The sequence below is a fragment of the Penicilliopsis zonata genome (genome assembly GCF_001890105.1).
Source record: "Penicilliopsis zonata CBS 506.65 unplaced genomic scaffold ASPZOscaffold_11, whole genome shotgun sequence".
Taxonomy (NCBI): domain Eukaryota; kingdom Fungi; phylum Ascomycota; class Eurotiomycetes; order Eurotiales; family Aspergillaceae; genus Penicilliopsis; species Penicilliopsis zonata.
In genome coordinates this window covers 400,633-422,254 of record NW_019208920.1, presented here as the reverse complement: position 1 = coordinate 422,254, position 21,622 = coordinate 400,633, and the positions used below count along the sequence as shown (strand labels likewise).

Genomic DNA, 21,622 nt, shown 5'->3' with positions numbered 1-21,622 from the left:
ATTATTATTTATTATAAAATAATATCTTAATTAGTAGATACTTATGTTATTAACCATTGAGGAACTTGATAGATACTACTACTACTACTACTACTACAAGTAATAGATAAAGTAGAAAGACAGATGACCTCGACCGGGCCGGTGACAGCCAGCCGGGGAGATCCCGGTGGGTCACGAGACCTCATTATACTCCGTTAACCCCGAAGGAAGACGATGGCCCATGGGTATCTCTAGTATACAGATAATTGAATAGTCAAGGGATACTGACATGATAATTATGTAGTAGTACATTCAGGAAAGTGAATTGCTGGATGGTATAGTAATAGATCAGCATCTACTTCTATAAACTACCTAGGATCTCCACACTATTAACTACTAGCTAGTATACAGCAGTAGCACTAGCAGGGATAAACAGGCCCAGATGCTTAATTAGACAAGAGTTTAGTAAATATAGTCAGTCACTTCATTATCCATATTATGTAAGGTATTCTCCTATCTCCAGGTATTCTCACTCTGACCGGTCCGGCTGGAACCGGCTAATTCATGCCTGGAAGACGGCTGTCTCTGCCGCTGCCTTAGTACTTATTGCCCTGCTTCTAAGCCCAGTGTCATCTATTAAGTCTTCGATCAGAGATTCTACCTCCTACTATCTATCTCAAATAACTCCAGCCGATTACTATCTTACCAACAATCTAGCCTAACACCAGTCGATCCATGAGACCCCTTCGCCCCCGGGCGCTGCCCGCCAGTTTCCCACGGCGGTACGTCAGTGGAACGGAGAGCCGCCCGTCCCTGACGACCGCCCCTACAACTACCAACTTGCTCCAGATGTCGTCCCCCAAGCAGGAAAAGAAACCTGCTTCATCGCCCCTGGCCCAGCTGCCGCTGTCATCCATCCTGCGCTCGCTCGTCATCCTCTCCGTTTCCTCGTCAACCTTGCTCCTCAAACCGTGCATCTACACCCTCTCCGTGCTGGCCAACCCGCAGACGCCGCTGCTCGACGTTGCCAGGAACCCGTTGCTCAACTTCCTCGTCAAACACACCATCTACAAGCAGTTCAACGCCGGTGAAAACAAGCGGGAGGTGCAGCGGTCCATCCGTGAGATCAAGAACCTGGGCTACAAGGGTGTCCTGCTCGGGTATGCCCGCGAGGTTCTTGTCGGAGAGAAGCAGGCCGATCCCTTGGACGATAAGGCTGGAAGTCATGATATCAATCTTTGGCTTGAGGGGACGCTGCAGACCGTCGACATGGCGCAGGAGGGGGATTTTGTTGCACTAAAGTGAGTAATATCCTAATTATGGCGGGCGAGGTAAGAGACAACATTTGTCTAACTATATCAGATTGACTGGAATGGGTAACCAAGCTCTCGCTCTTCTGCAGCAGCAGGCCCCCCCCTCGGCAGCTATGGATGCTGCCATCCAGAAGGTCTGTGATCTGGCCATCTCGCGCAACGTACGCCTGCTTGTCGACGCCGAGGAACAGGCAGTCCAGCCGGGCATCGAAGCATGGACCATGAAATACCAGAAATACTGCAACGCTCCCGGCCAGGCCATCTTCTACTCCACCTACCAGGCTTACCTGCGTTCCACCCCGGCTACACTAGCTAGGCATCTCGAAACCTCGCGCCAGGAAGGGTACACGCTGGGCGTCAAGCTAGTCCGCGGGGCTTATCTCAAGACAGAGCCGCGCCAGCTCATCTGGGCCGAGAAGGAGGACACCGACAAATGCTACGACGGGGTCATCGAGGCCCTCCTTACTCGCAAATACAACGCCATGCTCCCCTCTGCCAACCCTGACCACGCCACCAGTCTCCCGCCCGTCAACGTCATCGTCGCCACCCATAATCGCGACTCTGTCCGCAAAGCACACACCCTACGCGTCCAGCAAGCTCTTCAGCAAGGTGAGACCAGTGCAGAAGACCCGCACCTCGGCGTGAGTCTCAGCTACGCCCAGCTGCAGGGTATGGCGGACGAGGTCAGCGGCGAGCTGCTCGAGGGCTTCCAGGAGGCCGCTGAGAGTGTCTCTCCCGCCACCGCCGCCGCCGCCGCCGCCACGCTGCAGACCCCGCACGTGTACAAACTGCTCACTTGGGGATCCGTCAAGGAGTGCATGGGTTTTCTTTTCCGCCGGGCGGTGGAAAACACTGAAGCAGTCGGACGGACGAAGCAGTCGCAGGAGGCGATGCTTGCAGAGCTGAAACGAAGAGCATCCGCGGTGTTCTCGCTTTGATTCTGTTTATTTTTATGATACCACGATTATTCTTTAGCGTACCATTGTTGATAGATTGATACCTTCAGATTCATATACAATCATTCAATTCATCTTTCTACTCTGATCTCTTTATGTCTAATTATATTTACATAATTATTATGTCCTCAGGAACCATCCATGCAGTTGTATACCCTGATAGTTGTGTACCTGACAAGTGCTGACTAAGGGGAGACCCAACTGCATTGCCTAACCTCTACACCAACTTCACTTCCTCTTCATTTTAGGAGAGTATCTTACTAAACTTACGAATCAGCACTGAGCTTGATCTTTTGCCCTTAAGAATTTACCCTTAAAAGGCCGTGATGGGATGCAGAGGCCTGTGGAATCTACACGTCCAGGGTAAGTTAGTACTTCTGAAATGCACGAGACTGATGCTTTAGGCAAATGGTATCGCCTCTATCATCCACGAGGACGGATTACGCCGCCAGATTACGAAGCCACACTGCAAAGAATCAAAAGTCTGCGTGCGCTGCCCAACGAGCTTGATGGGTGGGAGCCCGTTCGGTTTCCCAGCCCGTTGCATTCGAACCTAGATTACATATAGTTATACCGTGGATCTGGATATGGACTGCTTGGTGATATCGTTTTGGAGTATGGTTGATGATTCCTTGACTCCTACAGCAATAAACTTCAATCTTGACAGGATTTGCGGATCACCCTCGGTTGATATAATGCGGCATATCACCCAGCCTGAACACCTTCCACGGCCTCAACATCCATCAAGCGTTAGCCACAGCGAGGCTAATAAACCTCAAGTCACATCCCTTGTATCTGGGGTGCTTGAGATAGAATTCGGTGTTCCTACTCCCATGAACGAGCTGCAAGCTCGGTTCTTCATTGATTTTGTTCTTCTCTGGCGCTTCTATATCGACGATCCTTTGACGTGGAATTTCAACTCCCCTGTTTTCGCAGTGCTAGGTGTAGCCTTTCTACGTCTTGCAGCATGGGATTACGAAGTTTCCGAAGTGTCACTGGCTCGCAACGTTGAATTACCGATTGGTTTTGCATCCGTTCCTTCTTGGACCCCTCCGGAAACAGACAGTTTCTGGTTTCATGGCTACCTTGTTCTCCTGCAAGAAGATGTTACTTCCGAGGCAGCAATAATCAGAGCCATCTCGAAGGCTGAATCGTATACGCGAAGCTCCCAAGTCGGGCGAGTCCGCTTGATTCTTCTCTCGCCACAACACGTCGCATTTGCTGAGTACTATGACGGCTCTATAATAGTCTCCCAGAGCTTGAGGCTCCTCTCCAACTCTTCTGCAATGCGGTGTTCTCCTGGTTTCCGTACTTTAGCGCGAGTTTTCACATCGGAGTGATGGAAGCAACCTTGTTTACACAGAGAACGATCGCAACTGCCGCCTGAGATTCTTGGGATAATTCTCCACGAACTGGACCCGCGTGACATGATATCATTTTCACAGGCTTCTTTCACGACTGAAAAGTGCTATTACAACTCGGTGGCCCAGTTCAAGAATGTTACAATAGAAAAATTCGACCTCAGTGTTCCCTGCTGCGGTAAACTCACTGATCTTGAGGATCATGGCATATGTTGCTCCCAGTGCTATTCTTGGCAACATATGCGATGCATAGGCGTCGAGAAAATGGTCGACTCTTACGTCTGTACAGCTTGTCGCCAAAGCACCATCCATACGGTCCTTACCCCCGGCGGGATAAATTGGGTCAGTCGTCGGCAACCCAGAGGAGTATGCCAAGTTGAAGGTCGGGGATTCTCACAAGTCACTGCAATTACGACTCTCTAAACCGGCACATTTACGACCAGAGCTACGCCTTCTCGGCAATCTTGTTTCGATTCCACCGGCCCAAATATACTATTCGATTCTTTTCAGCGGCTCTTTCTCTGGATTAGCCTACGGTTTGGATGAGTGTAGTGTATAGTTAAGTTCTGCCCGTCATATCAATCCCTGTTAACAATATCCCGTTCATTGAGTCTATCTTCCTGCCCTCGGAGAATTTTAACTGCGTGGACTGTGTCTCACTGCCAGAGCAATCTCGGTAGGACTAATATCTACAGCTGTTTAGATTTATATTTCCTCTAGTAAAACATTCTAAATTTCAGACACCTTACAACCTATTACTAAATGGCTTTATATTAATCAAATAAACCCTACATACTAGATTATCAAGTGTTATCTTACTCTTAGTCTATTAGTAGTATCATCTGTCATTGTCTTCCTTATTGGTCAGGGACTCAATGAGGGGATATGAGGGGATCCCCGCCGATCCCAACAGCAACTTCAGATTCATCCTGAGCAATCATTCTGTACCTGGTTGTTCATCTGTACTTTTTCTATTATTTCAAACGAACGAAATAAATAATGCACCTCCTCGCCGAAGCAGAAGTGTCCCGCACACTACGCCAGATGAGCAGCGCGCAATGCCGGGACCTGCTCAGCACCCTCTCCACCACACTGGCGACGATGAGCTCCCAGCAGGATACCACCCCCGCTAGCGAGCGCCTGGTCCAGCAGCCTCTCCGCAGCAGCATCGCGACGAAACACAAGGACGTCGCGCTGTTCATGCCCGTCTCCAACTCGGAGATCACAGGGATCAAGAACGTCTTCATCCCGCACCGCGGGGGAGCCACCCTGGCGACGCTGAACATCTTCTCCGCAGAGGGCGAGCTGCTGGGGCTCGTCGGGGCGACGGAGCTGACGGCGTTTCGCACCGCGTTGGCGACCATGACGCTATTCGATCGGTGTAAATGCACATCTACGCCTCTTTCCCGCGAGAATATTCTCGTCTTCGGCGCCGGGCGGCAGGCGGAATGGCATGCTCGGCTCGCCTTGCTCTTGTCTTCCCCGGGGCAGATCAAGCGGATCGTCTTCGTCAACCGCGGGAGAACCCGGTTGGACGAGATGGAGGCAGGCGGGTTGAATGCCCTGCGGGCTCTTTATCCGGGGGTTATTCTTGATACCCTTGCCCGGGACGATGCCACAAATTACGAGGACAGATTACAGGCCGAGTTGGCAGCTTGCGACGTCATCTTCAGCTGTACGCCGAGCGTGGAGCCCAATTTTTCATATCCATCTCTCCAACCCGTGGGTCAGAAACAACGCTTCATCTCCTTGATCGGCTCGTACCAGCCGCACATGCAGGAGGTGGATACCGACACCCTCCTCTCCGGCGGGGGAACAGTCTACGTCGATTCTCGCGAGGCCTGCCTCGAGGAATCGGGCGAGTTGATCCGCGCCAAAGTGTCGGGGGGGCAGCTGGTCGAGCTGGGAGAGCTGTTCGATTCGCTTGGGGAGGATGGATTGCTCGCTGTGCCGGCTGGGTGCAATGTCGTCTTCAAGTGTGTCGGGATGGGGATCATGGATCTGGTGATTGGGAGGAAGATCATGCAGTTGGCGAGTGAGCAAGGGGTAGGATCTCACGTGGACTTTTAGACTTGTAGTTATTCATAGGCGATAGTTGGTAAATATATGTTGTGGTGTTGGTATTAGTTGACCCTCAACTAAATACTACAATATATTGGCGATCGTCCCCACGTGACAGTCAAGTCAGGTGAGATCTGTTGGATATTCTCAACTACTCCGTACACAACCTCCTTTGCAGTCCTTCTGCAGTCTTTCAACTCCTTTGGTTCTCCCAACATTGATTAGATACAAATCATTCTCCCCTCCCCTCAGTGGGGGCTCTTATCTCTCCCTTGATAACACACTTAGTGCGTCCCGGTAGCACTTTCGGCTCTGGAATCCTTTCCCTCTCACTGTCTGACCGATTCCCGGCACTCCCCCCTCAGCGCCTGCGCTCACCAGCCCGGGAATATGATTCTGATTAGATACTCTGAGTTGCCGATGCCTTTTTCCTCGTCATGACCGATCCACGGCCATCTCCAGGCCAACAGAAACGCCCTCGTGTCGCCGAGGAAAACCGCAAAAGAGCTGTTCGAGCGTAAGCGCACGCACTTCCCCACACCGCCATTAATAGTTATCTACTCTCAAACGCAATCAGCTAGTTCGTATTATCTGTTTATCTGGAATGCTGACCATTATAGATGCGATGGCTGTCGCAGGGTTAAGGAAAAATGCGAAGGGGGCGTGCCCTGCCGGCGGTGTCTGAGATATCGCCGCCAATGTGTTTTCCACAGCGTCGTTGACCCGAGTCATGGCGAGAAAAGCAGGTCGTCTTCGGCGTCGTAAGACCTCTCTCTCCCTCTTTCTTTTTTTGTCTTTGATAAACTCATCCCTACCTCTTCAAGTTTGCTTGACCGAGCCGCCAGTCTTGGTCGAAATGAGATCGCCGAGGCGGAGCGGGCTCAATACATGGAGCGCATCCTCGCCCATTACGTCCCGAATCTCTCCTTTGATATCGACTCCCTGCGAAAAGCAGCCGAGGAGCTACAGAATCAACATCGGAACTCGGGATCCGACGGTCCTTCCACCCAACTCGACATTGATGACCTTGAGGAACTCGCTATTGAAGATGAAGACTTCACCATCAAGGCCCTGCCTGATAATACTACGCGTGCGTCTTGTCTTATGCTCCCAGTAGCTGTTTCACATCTGACAATCGGTAGAATACTCTGGAGAATTCTCGTACTTGAACTTCTCTATGAAGATCCGAAAGAAGATCGACGAGTGGATGAAGACCGCACCAGAAGTAGTACTCCGTTCTTTAGCCGTTGTCCCTTATCTGAACCAAACCAACTGACCATTATATAGGACTTTACAGAGGCTGAACCGTTCGAGGAACGGTGGCGTGCGACGCAACTGCAGTCTGGCTCCGCGCAGGTTTCGGCGTCCATTGCCTGTCTCCCGCCACGATTTGTGGCCGAATTTCTCGTCCAGATCTTTTTCAAGTACGCGCAGACCAACAACTGGTATGTTGAGGAGGCTTGGCTCCGGGAGAAGCTCAACATTTGTTACACGAACCCGTCCACGCTCTCATCCAACGATGCGGGCTCCGTTTGCGCCATCCTGATGGTCCTAGCGGTGGGCACGCAGTTTGCGCATATGGAATCCAGCACGCCGGTCAACCGCCTTTCATCGACCTCTTCATCTGCCGGGCCCGACAACGGCTTCTCCGAAGACGAAGTCGGTCTGACCTTCTATCAGTTTGCCAGCAAGCTACTCCCTGACATCATCGCCACGGCGTCGGTCCGCAGTGTCCAGGCCTGCCTGCTGATCGGCACGTACATGCTTCCCCTCGACACATCCGGGCTCTCCTATACCTATTTCGGCTTGGCCCTCAAGATGGCTATCCAGAACGGGATGCATCGGCGCTATCATGGGGAGGGTTTGAGCGCGCGTATGGTGGAGATCCGGAACCGTGTGTTCTGGACTGCATACACCATAGAAAAGTAAGCTCTGCATTCTTTAAGTTATATAAGTTACATACGGGGCTAACCTTTCCTTCTAGGCGAATCAGCATCCTACACGGCAGGCCATCCTCTTTATCCGAGATGGATGTGGATGCTGCGATGCCGCTAGACTTCCCCGATCTGATGCCCCCTGGACAGGTCTCGAACCATACCAACATGGTATCCTTGATTATTCTGACTCTCAAGTTGAGCGAGGTGTCGAGCGAGATGTATGATTGTCTTCCCTGAATCAATACTCTAGTGATTAGACCGCACTGCTAACTGTGACTCAAGATCATCTCTACGCCAACGCCGGAAGAACCAATACGATTGTCTTGAGCGACTGACCAATCTCCGAAAAAGCCTTGTCGACTGGTGGGCAACGCTCCCCGAGGAAACCAACTGCCGCGATCTTAACCCGGCAGGTCCGCATTTCCGCTCAAATGTACACCTGAAACTTGACTTTTGCCTGACGCGAATCTTCCTGGGCCGCCCGTTCCTGCTGGGCAGGACAGCGACATCGCAAGTGAAGACCTCGTCATCATCGACCATCACCTCGAAGAACCGGTCGACCCTCGTGACGGACTGCGTGGAGGCCGCGCTGGAGATCGTCGACCTGTGCCGCCTGCTGCGCGACGAGCGCGGGCTGGCGCGCGCCTCGTTTACCGAGTTCAGCTCCTGCCGCGCCGCGCTGCTGGTCATCCTCGCGCAGAGCCTGACAAAGCGCACGGAGCGCCTGCGCGCCTCCCTCGAACAGGGGATGGGCCTCATCAAAATCATGTCGATGGGGGTGGGCTCCGCCCGGTCGGCGGTCAACATGATCGAGACGCTGGAGCGAGCCATCCGTCGTCTGGAGGAATGGAGTGCCTCGCAAGCCGCCCAGAGCAGTGCAGTCGCTGAGTCGGGATACGACCGCTTCAAGAACTGGGAGATGCTCTGGAAGACGGGGCCTGCATCCCCTCTTACCCTTTCTGAAACACAAAACTTGCACGCAAAGAGGAGCAGCAGTAGCACAAATACACCAATTCCACCCGTGCAACAGCCCCGACTTACCCAGACAATCGAAGAGCCCACATTTGCAGATCTCAGCAACTTCTCGCCGCCTAACCCGCTCTCCCAGATGGCGCATTTCGGACTCGACCATTTCGTCTCGAATTTCCCGCAGGAACTGGATGAATTCAACGCTATCCCGTGTTTCGACTCGGAACAGGGTGCGGAGCGATGGATTCCGTTCAACTAATGAGTTACATACATGGATGAATAAATATATAAGAGTATGTAGGCTATTAACAGAATAACATATGGTATATTCACTTCTAAAAAATTTAATCGAAAACAACTTTTTTGCCCTGGAAAGAAGCCTGCGACGCCTGCTCCTTTGCCCGTCTGGCAGCCTCCCACGACGGATGCAGCGGTTTATTCGCATCAACACTCTTACTCGCGTGTGATGGTTTCGAATGACCATGTCCAGAATTACTAGGGCCACCAGTTCCACCTCGCCCAGGGCGGGCATTATCGTAACCGTGGCGTTGGCCCTGTCCACGACCTCCTCCTGCTCCCCATTTCCCTCTGGCGCCGTAGTCTGCACTATCGGTAGCACCCTTACGAACATCCCAGCCGCTGTCGCGCGAGTCTTTGGATTGTTTATTGCCTTTCTTGATCGGCGCTTGGAGGTGGTTGGCGCGGGTGCCGAACTTCTTCTCCCACAGTGCGCGGCGGGCTTGCTGGCCCATCCGGTTCTTGCGTCGGGGCGCCTCGGCGGCGTCGTTGTCGCCGTCGGCTTCTGATTCAGAGCCGGAGAAGTAGCCGCCCATCATCAGGGACGGGAGGAAGGTCGTGTCCTTTGCCGGGGCGGCGGCGGCGGCGGCGGAGGAGGAGGATGACTTGGCTTTCGCCTTGGAAGGGTCGTTGCTCTTCGTCTTCTTGGGAGGGGGTACAGGCTCGTCATCGTCGGAGGATAGGGCGTCTGAGAAATCTGGCGATGACGACCGCGACACTGAATCGGAGATGTCGTTGGGGTCATAGTATGCTCGTGGATCTTGATCTTTCGCTTTCAGTGAGACCGCCTTGATGCCGTCCGAGTCGGATTGTGATCCATCGGTTTCCTCTTCGTCTTCTGACGCAGAGGCTAGGCGCGAGTCGAATTGTGCAAAGTCAAGGCTCTCGGAATCGTCATCTTCATCCATCTTGTCAGGAGATTGATCATCTTCGTCCTCTTCCTCGTCCTCGTCTTCGTCCTCTTCAGACTCTGCCACTGCAGGCGGCGGATGGTTCGTAGCCTTGACAGCCTTCACGTCCTGGGATTTCTTCCCACCACTCTTATCCTGCTTGACAGCCACTTCATCCAACCCGAGGATCTTCTTAAACTCATTCATCGCTTCGGGTAGAACATTCTGGACCGGATTCGATTTGAACAGCCGTGCCAGCACGTTCGCCTCCGCCGTGCTCTTCGGCGCTTCTATAGTGTAATTTCTGCGATGTTTGAACGTTAAAAACACAGGGGTTTCTGCAATCCGTTTCGTCTTGGCGAGCTGCTTGAAAATATGTTTCTCGGCGACCGTTTGGAGCTCAAGAGTCTATCCAGCTTCAATTAGTATATCTTCAATGAAATGCGAAGAAACAGAAATAAAGACAAATACCTTCAACACTTTCACTTCCTCATCCAACCGCCCCAACATCTCCGTATTCCCCTCTGATTTTGCAGTCTTTTCCCTGCGGCCCAGCTTCTGCCTTTCGAAACCTCGCGCGGTCTTGAGCGCTCGCGTCAACGCAACGGCGGTATAGTCGAACTTTTGCACGAACCGTGTGAGCTGCAACTTCGCTCTGGGGTCCGCCTGGGGAACACTCTCCTCCTGGAGATCGGAAAGTTTGCGTTTCGGCATTTCGTGAGCTGGATTAGTCGTGAAGCTTTTGCGAAACGAACCTTGAGCGAGACCTGCTGGTGGTGAGTGTCTGAAAATAAATTATTTGTTCGATGCGGAGAAGAAATCTGCCAAGACAAGAACTTTTGCGCTTCCGGGAATTTCCATTGACGCAAATCGAGGGAAATGAAAGATCAGCAGCATCAATTCGAATAGAATTAATTTTGCTTATTACAATGAATGCTGTTATTTACTCAATTCGGTCTACCTTCACTGTGGAAATAGATTATAGGTCTATATCCTGGATAATTACGGTTCATCACTCGTGATGACAATTGGATAGCTCTGATTGGCAAGAGACGCGATATGTACATACAAATAAACGGAATAGAAAAAAAAATACGATTACATTGTTTCGCGCTCTATTTCTTTTCCTCCTCCTTCTTCTCTTCGGGCTTGGGCGTAGGGAGCTTGAACTGGAGAGAAAAGTTAGCTGAAGAGTCTAGAGTCATAGAAGAGTGGAAAGAGGGTTCGTACAGTGTCGGGCGTCCGGTCGATACCAGGACCAACGGGCTCCCAGGCGGCAGTGCCTCCCTCAAAGTTACGGAACGCCTGGGTGAGCTCCAGGGGCTCCACAACGATGCGCTTCTTCTCCTCGTCGTAGCGGAGCTCGGTGTAACCCGTGAGGGGAAAGTCCTTGCGCAGCGGGTGGCCGTCAAAGCCGTAGTCGGTCATGATCCGACGCAGGTCAGGATGGTTGCTGAAGAAAACGCCGAACATGTCGTAGACCTCACGCTCGTACCACAAGGCACCCTCGAACAGGCAGGTCACACTGGGGACCGGGGTGGCCTCGTCGGCGTAGGTCTTGACACGAATCCGGGAATTGTAGCGAACGCTCAGCAGGTTGTAGACGACCTCGAAACGCTGGTCACGCGTGGGGAAGTCGACCGCAGTAATATCGGACACCTGGGTGTATTCCGCGGCGGTGTGGTACTTCAAGAAGCTCATCACGGGGATCACACCGGCAGGGGGAACGTAGACGGTAAGCTCATCCTTCCACACCGAGAACTGCTGCACGTATTTCGGCAGGCAGGACATAATATACTGTCCGTATTTGTGCATGCTATCGGCCTTGTCCTGGTATTTATCGGCAGGGTTAACGACCGGCGCACGGAGCGGGCCCTCGGCTAGAAAAACACGCCTGTCAGCATGGCCTGGATATCAAGAGCAGTTTTCAAGCATATTCCAGCAAGCAATTCGCGGTCGAGTCACATACGAGGACGCTGGGCCGAGCGCATATTAGGCGGCTCCGCAGGCGCACCACCGTTCGAGGCCTTCAACGCCGTCGAGGAGAAGGCACGCACACCCACAGCCGGCCTCGCCGCACCGGCAAGAGCACGGCCGGATCCGAGCCGTAGTAGAGAGCGCGTAGTGGCCATCGTGGAGGAGCAATGGGTGGGAAGTCAAGCACACACAGTCACAAAACGCAAGGCAAACCCAGGAGCGGCGGACGAAGTTGGAAGTTGCAGGTCCCGCGTCACGTGGCGTGCTGACTCAGTCCTGACATAAGCCCGCTGGCCCACGCCGCAGCCCCAGAAAAACGCAGCAAAAGCGCAGCAAATGAAGTCGAGCTTCTCTTTCTCGCCTTCAAACTCTCTCCTTCTCGCCTCACTTACCCTTTTACCCCCCCCCCCCCGTCGCCTGCCCGCTTCGTGGACACGACTTGTCCGTGCACGCTTCTGTCATCGGTCTTGTCATTCTCTTTTCTTCTCTTGCAACGACTCCCTTCATCGCTCGGTTCTCGTGCGACGACTTGTTCTTGGGCGGTCGTGTTGCCTTTTGCCGTTTCTTTGCTGTGTTGGCGTCCTGCCGTCTCCGCATAATACCCTTTCCATTTTTAGCAACCATGTCGAATCGCCAACAGATCGACTCGGTCATTGATGATGATGACGAGTTTTGGTTAGTACTGGCAGATTTGGATTGCTTTTGGTGATAGTGTTGTCTGGTACTGACTCGTCGACCTCGGCAGCCCCCTGTGTATCGAAGAGTTCGATCTCTCGGATAAAAACTTTAAGCCCTGTCCCTGCGGGTATCAGGTACGCTGCCCCCCTGTCGATTGCTGATTTATTCTATCCTTATTCGATTCCTTGTACCTTGCTGCTGTTGCAGAAAACGATAAATGTCGAGACTAACGGTCTGCTCGCTCCCAGATCTGCCAGTTCTGCTACAACAATATCAAAACCCACAGTGAAGAAGGGCGTTGCCCCAACTGCCGGCGTGTCTACGATGAAAGCGCTATCCAGTACAAGGTGCCGGATGCAGACGAGTGAGTGGCCTTTTTGCAAGTTGGCGAAAATAAACTGTGTGCCTTTTGCTTTGCTGCTAACCCATACTCGATGTTCTAGGTTCAAGGCGGATTTGGCGCTCAAACACCGGAAGGCCGCTGCTGCGAAGAAGAAGGAGGCCGAAAAGCGCGAAATCGAGGCATCCAGTCGCAAAAATTTGGCTGGAGTGCGAGTCGTGCAGAAGAATCTGGTTTACGTGATCGGGCTCAACCCAACCATACGTGACGAGAGCCAGCTTCTCCAGACACTCCGCGGAAAGGAATACTTTGGCCAGTATGGTGATATCGAAAAGATTGTGGTGAGCAAGGCCAAGCCAGGTGGCAATCCCAACCAGGGAATCGGCGTCTATGTCACCTTTTTGAGGAAGACCGACGCGGCAACTTGTATTGGAGCAGTTGACGGCTCAGTCAATGGTGATCGCGTACTACGGTATGCCCCCCTCTGTACGATGCCTGCATTGTTAAATGCGAGACTGACTAGGAGTTTGTAGGGCGCAATACGGGACAACAAAGTACTGCTCTTCCTTCCTTCGCAACGAGCAATGCAACAACCGAAATTGTACCTTCCTCCACGAAACCGGTGAAGATAGCGACAGCTACAGCCGTCAAGATTTGTCGTCCATGAACACTCTTTCCAGTCAACGCCCCAATCATCAAAGTGGCTTACCTGGTGGGCCTCCTCACGGCGTTCCCCATAGTCGGCCTTCCCCTGCACAGGCAATCTCATCTCCGATGCGGCGCCAGGCAAGCAGAGACGACTTTGCCAATACCCGCCAGCCAGGAGTGGACGGTCCTGCTCTTCCTTCGTCCGCAAGCTGGGCCAACAAAGATGCCGTGATCGGCCGCACTAGGCGCTCGAGTCTGAGTGGCAGTCAAGCCTCGCAAAGCCCTCGGCCTTTGCCTGCTACCATGGCGTCCGGCTCTGATGACACGAGACGAATTGAAAAGCAACACGCTGCCGCTCAAGAAGCCTCCCGCCAACAGACACCTTTGCCTGTGGATTCGCCCTCCCCGTCGCCCAAGTCTCCACCCCGTGTACCGCAATCGCCTTTGGAACCAGAGAGCATGCTTCTGGACAACCTGCTCAAGGCAGTCAATTCCCCGGACTTCAGATTCATCTTCTCTTCCGCAGGGCTCTCCGCAGAGGAGATATCCATCATTGAAAACCATCCGTCCTTTATCGACCCGTACGGTGGAGTTAAGCGCCGGGCGATGCGTGAAAAGGCAGAAGAAGAGCGTTTAAAACGTGAACAGGAGATTCTTCAGTCTGCTGCTGTTGAGGAAGAGAGTCGTGAAAGCGGTAGTTTGCAGCTTGGTGGTGAACCCGATGATAGCCATCCCCCGAGAGGTCGTACAAGCCGTGAGTCCCACGGCGCGATTCAACCCCCGTCCCAACAGGGTACCGCAAGCAACTCAGCCATCGGCTCGCCCGTGTCCGCCAGTAGCCACCAATTTCAAGGTCTGAACCTCGCCGGGCGAAGTTTGACTCCGCTCCAACAACAGCAACTTCTACTTTTGAAATCTGCTAGTACTCAACAAGCTGGCCTAGTGGACCCGGTACAGACCAACCTCGGCTCATCTGCCTTGGATCAAACCGCCCAAGTCCGCCAAAGTCTGTTGCAGAGTCAGATGGCGCAGTACAACGCGCTGCAGGCGCAGAATCGCCAGTCCTCGCGGTTCGCATTTACAGCCGACTCTAGCGGGAAGGGGATTCCAAATGCCCGCATGTTAGGCCAACAGATTTCTTCGATGCAATCCGGCACACCCAACCCGCTCGCCGCTCCCGCTCCGCAGCATGGCCTGACCAATGGTTTCTACACCAGCGGTGTCCAGGGCCCTCCGCCCGGTTTGAAGACTGCCGGGACTCCTCCTATCAGTGGGGGTGGCATGTTCGCTCAGGGCCATGGTTTTACTTCCAATGCCAATATCAGCCTGGGAAAGCAAGAGGCCAACCCGGAACTTATGCGTGAATTGTTGAGGGGACGTACAGGAAATAATGTCGGTGTTCTACAGGGCCAGGAAGCCACTAAGCGTGAGTTCATGTTTCCTTTTCTCCAACAGCACTCCACCCCCCCTCCCCTGACTCCCGTCAATGGCCTTCTCAGCTCTTTCTATGGCTCCCAAACCGGTTCCTATACCGACCAAGGACCACAGAAGCAGAAGAAGAAGGGGAAGAAGCACAGACATGCTAACACTTCCTCCGGTGGAGGCGGTGTAGTAGATCTTGTGGACCCGAGCATCTTGCAGGCCCGGATGCACCAAGCGAATGCCACTGCTGGGCAGGCGTTGTACGCGAGTCAGGGTCAAGGTGGGTACAATCACTCCATGATGTATGGAGCCGGGTTCAACCGCTGGTGATTGCTTTTCGCGTCTGCTGTCTTCTGTTGTTTTCATCTTATGTTTCTGTGTCATCATGATTCTTACCATGTTACCCCTCCATTGCATTGCTGTTTCTCTCGCCTTGTTTCTGTCATGACATGATATCATTTCCTTGTTAGATTTGTGCGGGATACGCGCTCCACTTCCTTTCCCCCCCTTTTGTGTTTAATTCTTTGTGCAACACCTTTTGTTTTGAACTTTCTACTCCCCTTTTCACTCTGCTGTTTTGCAATTTGAAGCATTTGGGTCTGCAGATGGCTCTGGAACATGGAACATATTGATAAGGGCTGGGCGTGTGTCTGTCTGCGGCGTTGTTGATCGGCATTTCTTCATTTTCTTCACCATGTCCCCGCCGAGGTATATCCCGCGAGATTTGATGCCACTCGACACTACTTGTCACTTGGCAGTCGTCCCCCCTCCCTTCCTTTTTTTTTTTTTACCCTTTCTTCTTGAACTTGTCTATTTTCTTTTGCATCGGGGTTTTCTGCGTCGGGCAGCATTTTCGTGACCGTGGTCGGTCCTGTCATGGCCATATGTACGTTAACCTCCCTGCCCTGGCTCCTCGACCTGTCAGGGCCCCATTCGAAAGAAATTTCTCACGAAGATTGTTCATATAGATGTTGAAACTTGTCTGGTCTTCAATATGTGGAGACTTGTTCTGTAATTAATTGCCTGCCTTCGTATCTCGTGCTTGCCCATCTCTTGTCTACTCGTGAATCCAGCAGCGGCGCCCCATCCTATGTCTCTTCTTCCCTCCCCAGCGATCGAAGCTGTTTCTGCCAATTTATTTCTTCGACTTTTTACTTCGGCTATACGATACTGACTGATATCTTGAGCAGTGGATGAGGAATTCCCTCCTTTAGGATCTCAGCCCAAGGACAAACGACTTGCCGATGCATTTGGTTTCCCATTAAGGCCCCATCTTACGACAGACTCCCTTGGTTCTGCGCGTGCAGGGACCCCTACGCTGCCTCCGGGCCTCCCTGTTCCGCACTCGCATTCAACCGCTGCCCTGTTTGACGATTCCTTAGACCTATCTGCCCCTTCGTCTCCCGCCGTCGGACTGAGTCGACTAGGAACCCCAGCGCAGAGGGTGCATGGAGATATTTCCCGGCAGGCGACCCCTGATGTTCAAGCTCTGCCTGATGTCGGATCTGTCTCCAATAGGGTGAAGAATGCCTCGGAAATTTCTCTCGGCTCTCCCGTTGCCAAATCCGCCGTCAAGGCGCGCGACCAGTACAAAACCGACCTCACCCCAGGCCCAGACAAAAAAGAGGCCCTTTCAGCCAAATCCAAGGAGACCGCAGACCGGAAATCTTCTTCCTCTGCACCGAAAGTCAAACCGATCAAATTGACCCTTCCTCTTACTGGCGCACAGCCGCAGGAAGGAACCCCGTCCAAATCAGAGGCTGCTCCCCACAGTGTCCCTGTACCAGCTTCCGCCGTCAATTCTCGTCCCAATACACCTTTGACCGGGATCTCACGTGTCTCCGAGTCGTCTCTTCCCCGTCAGCCTCGCGTTCTGCGCGTGGTGGATACCCCCAAACCGGGAACGCCACCTCCTATGTCCGCCACTCCGTCGACAGCTGCCCTACCTATCATCAAAGCACGCTCGCGCAGACCAAGTATCTCGTCAATTAGCAGACCAGATACTCCCGGCGATCTGGGATCCGAAGGTGAGCCCTTCACATCGGCCTCGGCATCCCGCGCCGACTCCCCTCCGCCTTCGAAGATCGGGTCCGCGCCGGTTCGTGCAATTACCAAGAGCCAGGCAAAGAAGGAGCGCCGCCAGAAGGCGAAAGAGGCCGAGGCGAAGAAGCAAGACACTGTCCCCCAGAGCGAAGAACCGGTGCAAGCTCCTATTCTTGGAAGGAAGCGCAAGGCCAAGAAGGCGTCCGCTGAGCCGTCCAGTTCCACCACGGAGACTATTGTGGACGAGCCCAAGCCATCAAAACCGGTTAGCACCAGGGTGGAGAAAGTGGCCCAGAACAATGAAGCAGCTGGTAAGCCGGCACCAAGAGACCGCAGCCCCAAGGACACCAAACCTGTTGCTCCCAGCCCTGTGGAAGAAAAGGAGCCGGTGGAGACCAAGAAGAAGCCTTCCTCCGGAGAAGCTTGGCGCTCCCGAAACACCCTCGAGCAGCTCATCAAAGATTCCGAGTCGAATGGCGTTTCGATCAAGGACCTCTTTTCTGAAAGAACTGCTTCGCTCCAATCATTGTTGTCTCAGCTTCACAAGTCCGGCATCCTGGATCTGAACTTGCATCCTCTTTTCAGTCCGCCCAACTTGGCTCAGCGCGTTGACATGAAGTGCGGTGCGGATGATCAGGAGGATCTGGAGGAGCCAATTGCCCTGACGGAAGAGCATCGCAAGGCTTTGCTGCGTGGAGAACCGGTTCGGATCAATGCGGCTTCCACATTTCTTAAGGACCGGTGTTTGATCAGTCCTCGAGGCTGTGTCCTTCGCCATCTGACCGCCGAGGAGGAAGATCGATATCTTGCTTTGGAGAAGAGCATCGTCCAGGTCTTTGATCCGTTTCAGGAATACCCTGTCGACCCTATCTCCGAGCCAGATACTACCAACCGGGCCGGCGGCCTTGATGCCCTGTTCGCCACCCCAGAGAACTTCAATGTCTACTGGATGGACGAGCCTGCCTCGGACATTGGTTCTCTTGCTCCTGACGCCGCGCTGTCCGCGCCGGGATCCTCAATTTCGTCCGTCCCTTCCGCTCCTCCTAATGTCCTATCTGCCATGGAGGCGGACAGCAACCGCAGCCACAACTGGGCTATTGCGAACACAGCGGAGCTGGTAAATGCGACTGCTGCGTCTGTACGGTCCTTTGCAGCGGCCACGGCGAAGCATATGCTGGGCGCAGCCAGCGTTGGTGTCGGCAGCGGCATGGTCCCTGATATTGTGGAAATGATCGCCATGACCGACGAAGAGCTTCGCGCATTTGCAGCCAAGTCCCAGAAGGAACTCGAGTTGTCTCGAAAGGACCTGGATGTCATCGATAAGAAGCTTGCCGCGTTGGTTAAGCGGAACAAGAAACTTGCCCAGCAGGCTCTGACCGCTGCCGTTGAAGGTTGAATGATTGGATTGATGTCTATGATTGATGAATATTGATAGCGGGTTGGATTCTTGTTATCATGTGCACGAAGCAGGTTACCGTACTAGCATAAATAGCAGGCTACAAAAATTCTCTTTTTTTTTTTTCCTAAAAAAATAGCACGTTTTCATTACAAGTCATTAGTTGATCTATACACAGCTACTACAGACTGTCGGCGCCGCCCTCGTACTGGCGTAGATCGTATTCTTCAGGATAAGTCTGCAGGATACGCTTGAGCTCCTGCATCTGTTCGCGGGTCTCGTCGGTCATCTCCTCGTAGACATCGGTGAAGGCTTCGCGCAAGGCCGGTTTCTTCTCTCGCTCTGCGGCGCCAAACTCCTTGAGGATGGTACGGCGGAGATCCTCGCGGGTCTCGCGCTCGCGGTCCTCGTCCCAGATCCCCTGACGCTCAAGCCACTTGCGTAGACGGATAATCGGGTTATCGCGGCGTTTCCAGTCCTCGACTTCCACGCGGGCACGGTACGCGAAGCTGTCGTCCGAGGTGCTGTGATGGGAGACACGGTAGCTCATTGCCTCGATGAGGATGGGGCGGCCGCCTCCGGGCCCTCCTTCGAGAGCGAGCTTCCGCGCGGCCTGCATAGCCTCGTACACGGCGAAGATGTCGTTCCCGTCGACGCGGATGGTGTCGATGCCGTACCCGATTCCCCGGCTTGCGATGCCGTCGCCGCGATACTGTTCCAACGTGGGCGTGGAGATGGCGTACCCGTTGTTCCGACAGACGAAGATTACAGGACACGACCGCGTGGCAGCCATGTTGAGCGCGGCGTGGAAGTCGCCTTCGCTGGCGGCTCCTTCGCCAAAGTAGCACGCTACCACGCTGGCCGGGTGGTTGGGGTTCTGCAGCGCTTTGAGTTTCAATGCGTATGCTGCGCCGGCGGCTTGTGGGATTTGGGTTGCGAGAGTGGATGAAATGGTGTGCTATGGATGATTAGAAACTTTTTTTCTTCGAGAATACTCGTTTTTTGATTACGGAGTGTCTACCATCTTTGGGTATTTACGGCCATAATGCACCGGCATATTCCGACCCCGACCATTATCGTTCTTGTTGGAGAACAGTTGGCTCATAAACTCTTGCAGTGTGAACCCTCTTTGCTGGAAGACGCCTGCTTCTCGGTACTGCGCGAAGACGACGTCGTCTGGTGATAACGCTGCAGCGGAGCCGACGGTCACGCCTTCTTCCCCTGCAGACACCTGGATCGATTAGCAAGACCAAAGAGACGACTGTTGTATTTGTTTTGGAAGTGGCATACCATGTAGAAACTTAGACGTCCTTGTCTCTGCGCCTCGAACATGATCACGTCCATGATACTCACTGAGGCAGTCAGTATAGAGCATAAGTCGGTTGAAGATCACCAGTAAAGGACCACCCACCCGTCAACATATTCTTGTACCATGTCAGCACCTCCGCATCCGTCACGTCTGGCGGCCCCCGGTCCGTATCGACCAGCACTCCGTCGGAGTCCATGACGCGGTACGTAGGGATTGCAGGGATATCAGCGGGCTTGACGAAGGACATTTGCGTGGTGAACTTGCTGTTCACGGCGCCGGGGAAGCGAACACTTTGAGACCCGAATTAGCATTCTAATATCGCCCAAATAGACCTTTCTCTTCTCTCTCTCTGTTTTACCTATCTGATCCTGGTCGTTGGGAAATCGAACTCCCCCATCGTCGTGGACTGGTCGCTACCTTCCGCCAACGAATCTGAACTGCACCCCGGCCGAGGAGTTTAGGTGGCATCTTCTTTCTTTTCCTTGTTCATGTACCGTTATCCATCAAGATAAAAGAGAGAAACAAACAAATAGAGAAACGGAGGTGGAGGCTTGCTGGTGAAGAAGTGTAGTTGACATGGGGGAATGCGGAGAGTTCGGTTCAACACGGCGATCGCATTACGTCTTTGCCGACGCCAGCCGCTCCATGGTTACGCTTATCGGTTGGCTTCATATAGGTAATACTTTTTTAATTAGTTTTTGAGAAGATAATGCTCATAATTTGGCTAGATCGAGCAATTAATAGTCATATCCTATTTCTATGGGTCTGTATGTGGCTAATAGGTCGAGCATAATACAACAGTAGCAGCTTATCTCTACCCAACATGCGACTCTTTTTCATTCCTCGTCGTCTTCAGGTTCGGCTTTTGGGTGTAAACCCCAAAATCTTCCATTATATGCTCGACGAGTACATCTCCATAAAATGTGTACACTGTATCTTCCATGAGAATAAACTGGACGTCGAGACAGAGGCTTTGATAGACCCAAGCGATCGATTAGTGGTCTCAGGATAGACTGTTTCTGTCAGTACGGCGCACAGAAATAGCAGGAAGATCACTAAGATAGATAGTGGGAAATCAATGCAGATTCAGGCACACAAAGGGGAATGAGTACGCCTCGGAGGTCGGTGTCAAGACAGAGAGCGTTTCCATGGTGCTGGCGTCTGGGGGGTATCTAACAGCGTTCCCGGATCTCTCGCACCCTCGAAAACAGGTCCAGTCCGATTAGTTTCATTAGACTGATGGGAATGTTGGAGTCGAGTTGTAGAATCCGTATTACCAGGTTCACTGCGAGCAGCTAGACAAAAAACACTCTGATATCAAACTACCCCGTCGACCAACCTGGGCGATCATGTGCGCGCTGAACACCGTGCTCACAATCCCGAATGTGTTGATATAGCCTGCGAAATTATCCTGCTTGAATAAAGCTGTAACCTGCCTGTTGAATAGGGTTGGAGGACACGCTGTAGAAGCCTATGTGTTAGAAACTCGCTCAGTCTCGATGATCAGGGAGTACTCATTCTTTTCGACCTCACCGTGATTCCTGTCCAGGATCCCGTAATTTGCAGGAGAAGAACCAGTAGGCAATAGCAATACCCAGGCCTGTAGAGAGGCGTATCGCTGAGCGAAGATGGACACGGGAGAGAAGGTCTGAATTGTCCGGTTGAGCCGTCAAGACGGAAGCTGTTGCAAGAATGTTGTCTAGCTCACCGTGAGGATCAAGATGAGACTATCTTTTTCTTTTCTTCGTCTCTCCATCTTTCACTTCAGCCACGTGTACTTTTCCTATACTACCGCAGGGATTTTCCAAAGGGACTTTCTGCAGGGGCGTCATTGGATCCAAATTCGGACGGGGCGTTTCTTTGTGTAACCATCTGGTTGAGCTTAGATATTGATGATTAAATGGTGTGTCTACAGGAACAGCTTTGAAATGCTCAATACATCAACTGGGTATCATTAAATTATGAAAAATAGACTACCGTCCTTAACTGTCTTCTGCTGGAATGAGGCTATATGTGGCGTGTACCTGGACAGTTGATATTACAAGA

At 52.7% G+C, this 21,622-nt stretch overlaps 6 protein-coding genes across 6 annotated transcripts; 3 read left to right on the top strand and 3 right to left on the bottom strand.

The window, feature by feature from the left end:
* Positions 1 to 714: 714 nt before the first annotated feature.
* Positions 715 to 5,679, top strand: ASPZODRAFT_153024 (hypothetical protein; the record flags this gene model as incomplete). The annotated part of the gene is made up of 4 exons (XM_022725925.1): positions 715 to 1,280; positions 1,342 to 2,215; position 2,611; positions 4,628 to 5,679. The coding sequence occupies 4 exons, from the start codon at positions 715 to 717 to the stop codon at positions 5,677 to 5,679; spliced, it is 2,493 nt and encodes an 830-aa protein (XP_022579873.1).
* A 428-nt stretch (positions 5,680 to 6,107) lies between these two features.
* On the top strand, positions 6,108 to 8,835 carry ASPZODRAFT_17578 (hypothetical protein; the record flags this gene model as incomplete). The annotated part of the gene is made up of 7 exons (XM_022727054.1): positions 6,108 to 6,187; positions 6,291 to 6,431; positions 6,495 to 6,760; positions 6,813 to 6,898; positions 6,958 to 7,595; positions 7,655 to 7,825; positions 7,890 to 8,835. The coding sequence occupies 7 exons, from the start codon at positions 6,108 to 6,110 to the stop codon at positions 8,833 to 8,835; spliced, it is 2,328 nt and encodes a 775-aa protein (XP_022579872.1).
* Positions 8,836 to 8,920: 85 nt separating this feature from the next.
* Positions 8,921 to 10,477, bottom strand: ASPZODRAFT_17577 (hypothetical protein; the record flags this gene model as incomplete). The annotated part of the gene is made up of 2 exons (XM_022727053.1): positions 8,921 to 10,171; positions 10,235 to 10,477. 2 exons carry the CDS (start codon positions 10,475 to 10,477, stop codon positions 8,921 to 8,923), a joined length of 1,494 nt encoding a protein of 497 aa, XP_022579871.1.
* Positions 10,478 to 10,779: 302 nt separating this feature from the next.
* Positions 10,780 to 11,810, bottom strand: ASPZODRAFT_134005 (hypothetical protein). Its single transcript, XM_022723409.1, has 3 exons — positions 11,733 to 11,810; positions 10,994 to 11,643; positions 10,780 to 10,932 (listed from the first exon to the last, which is right to left on the bottom strand). The coding sequence occupies exons 1-3, from the start codon at positions 11,752 to 11,754 to the stop codon at positions 10,879 to 10,881; spliced, it is 726 nt and encodes a 241-aa protein (XP_022579870.1). The 5' UTR covers positions 11,755 to 11,810; the 3' UTR covers positions 10,780 to 10,878.
* Positions 11,811 to 12,143: 333 nt separating this feature from the next.
* On the top strand, positions 12,144 to 18,670 carry ASPZODRAFT_134004 (hypothetical protein). Its single transcript, XM_022723408.1, has 6 exons — positions 12,144 to 12,415; positions 12,486 to 12,552; positions 12,667 to 12,782; positions 12,862 to 13,230; positions 13,292 to 14,832; positions 16,019 to 18,670. Exons 1-6 carry the CDS (start codon positions 12,363 to 12,365, stop codon positions 18,265 to 18,267), a joined length of 4,395 nt encoding a protein of 1,464 aa, XP_022579869.1. The 5' UTR covers positions 12,144 to 12,362; the 3' UTR covers positions 18,268 to 18,670.
* ASPZODRAFT_134003 (hypothetical protein) lies at positions 18,382 to 20,050 on the bottom strand. The gene is made up of 5 exons (XM_022723407.1): positions 19,935 to 20,050; positions 19,679 to 19,866; positions 19,558 to 19,619; positions 19,289 to 19,498; positions 18,382 to 19,225 (listed from the first exon to the last, which is right to left on the bottom strand). The coding sequence occupies exons 1-5, from the start codon at positions 20,042 to 20,044 to the stop codon at positions 18,449 to 18,451; spliced, it is 1,347 nt and encodes a 448-aa protein (XP_022579868.1). The 5' UTR covers positions 20,045 to 20,050; the 3' UTR covers positions 18,382 to 18,448.
* Positions 20,051 to 21,622: the final 1,572 nt, after the last annotated feature.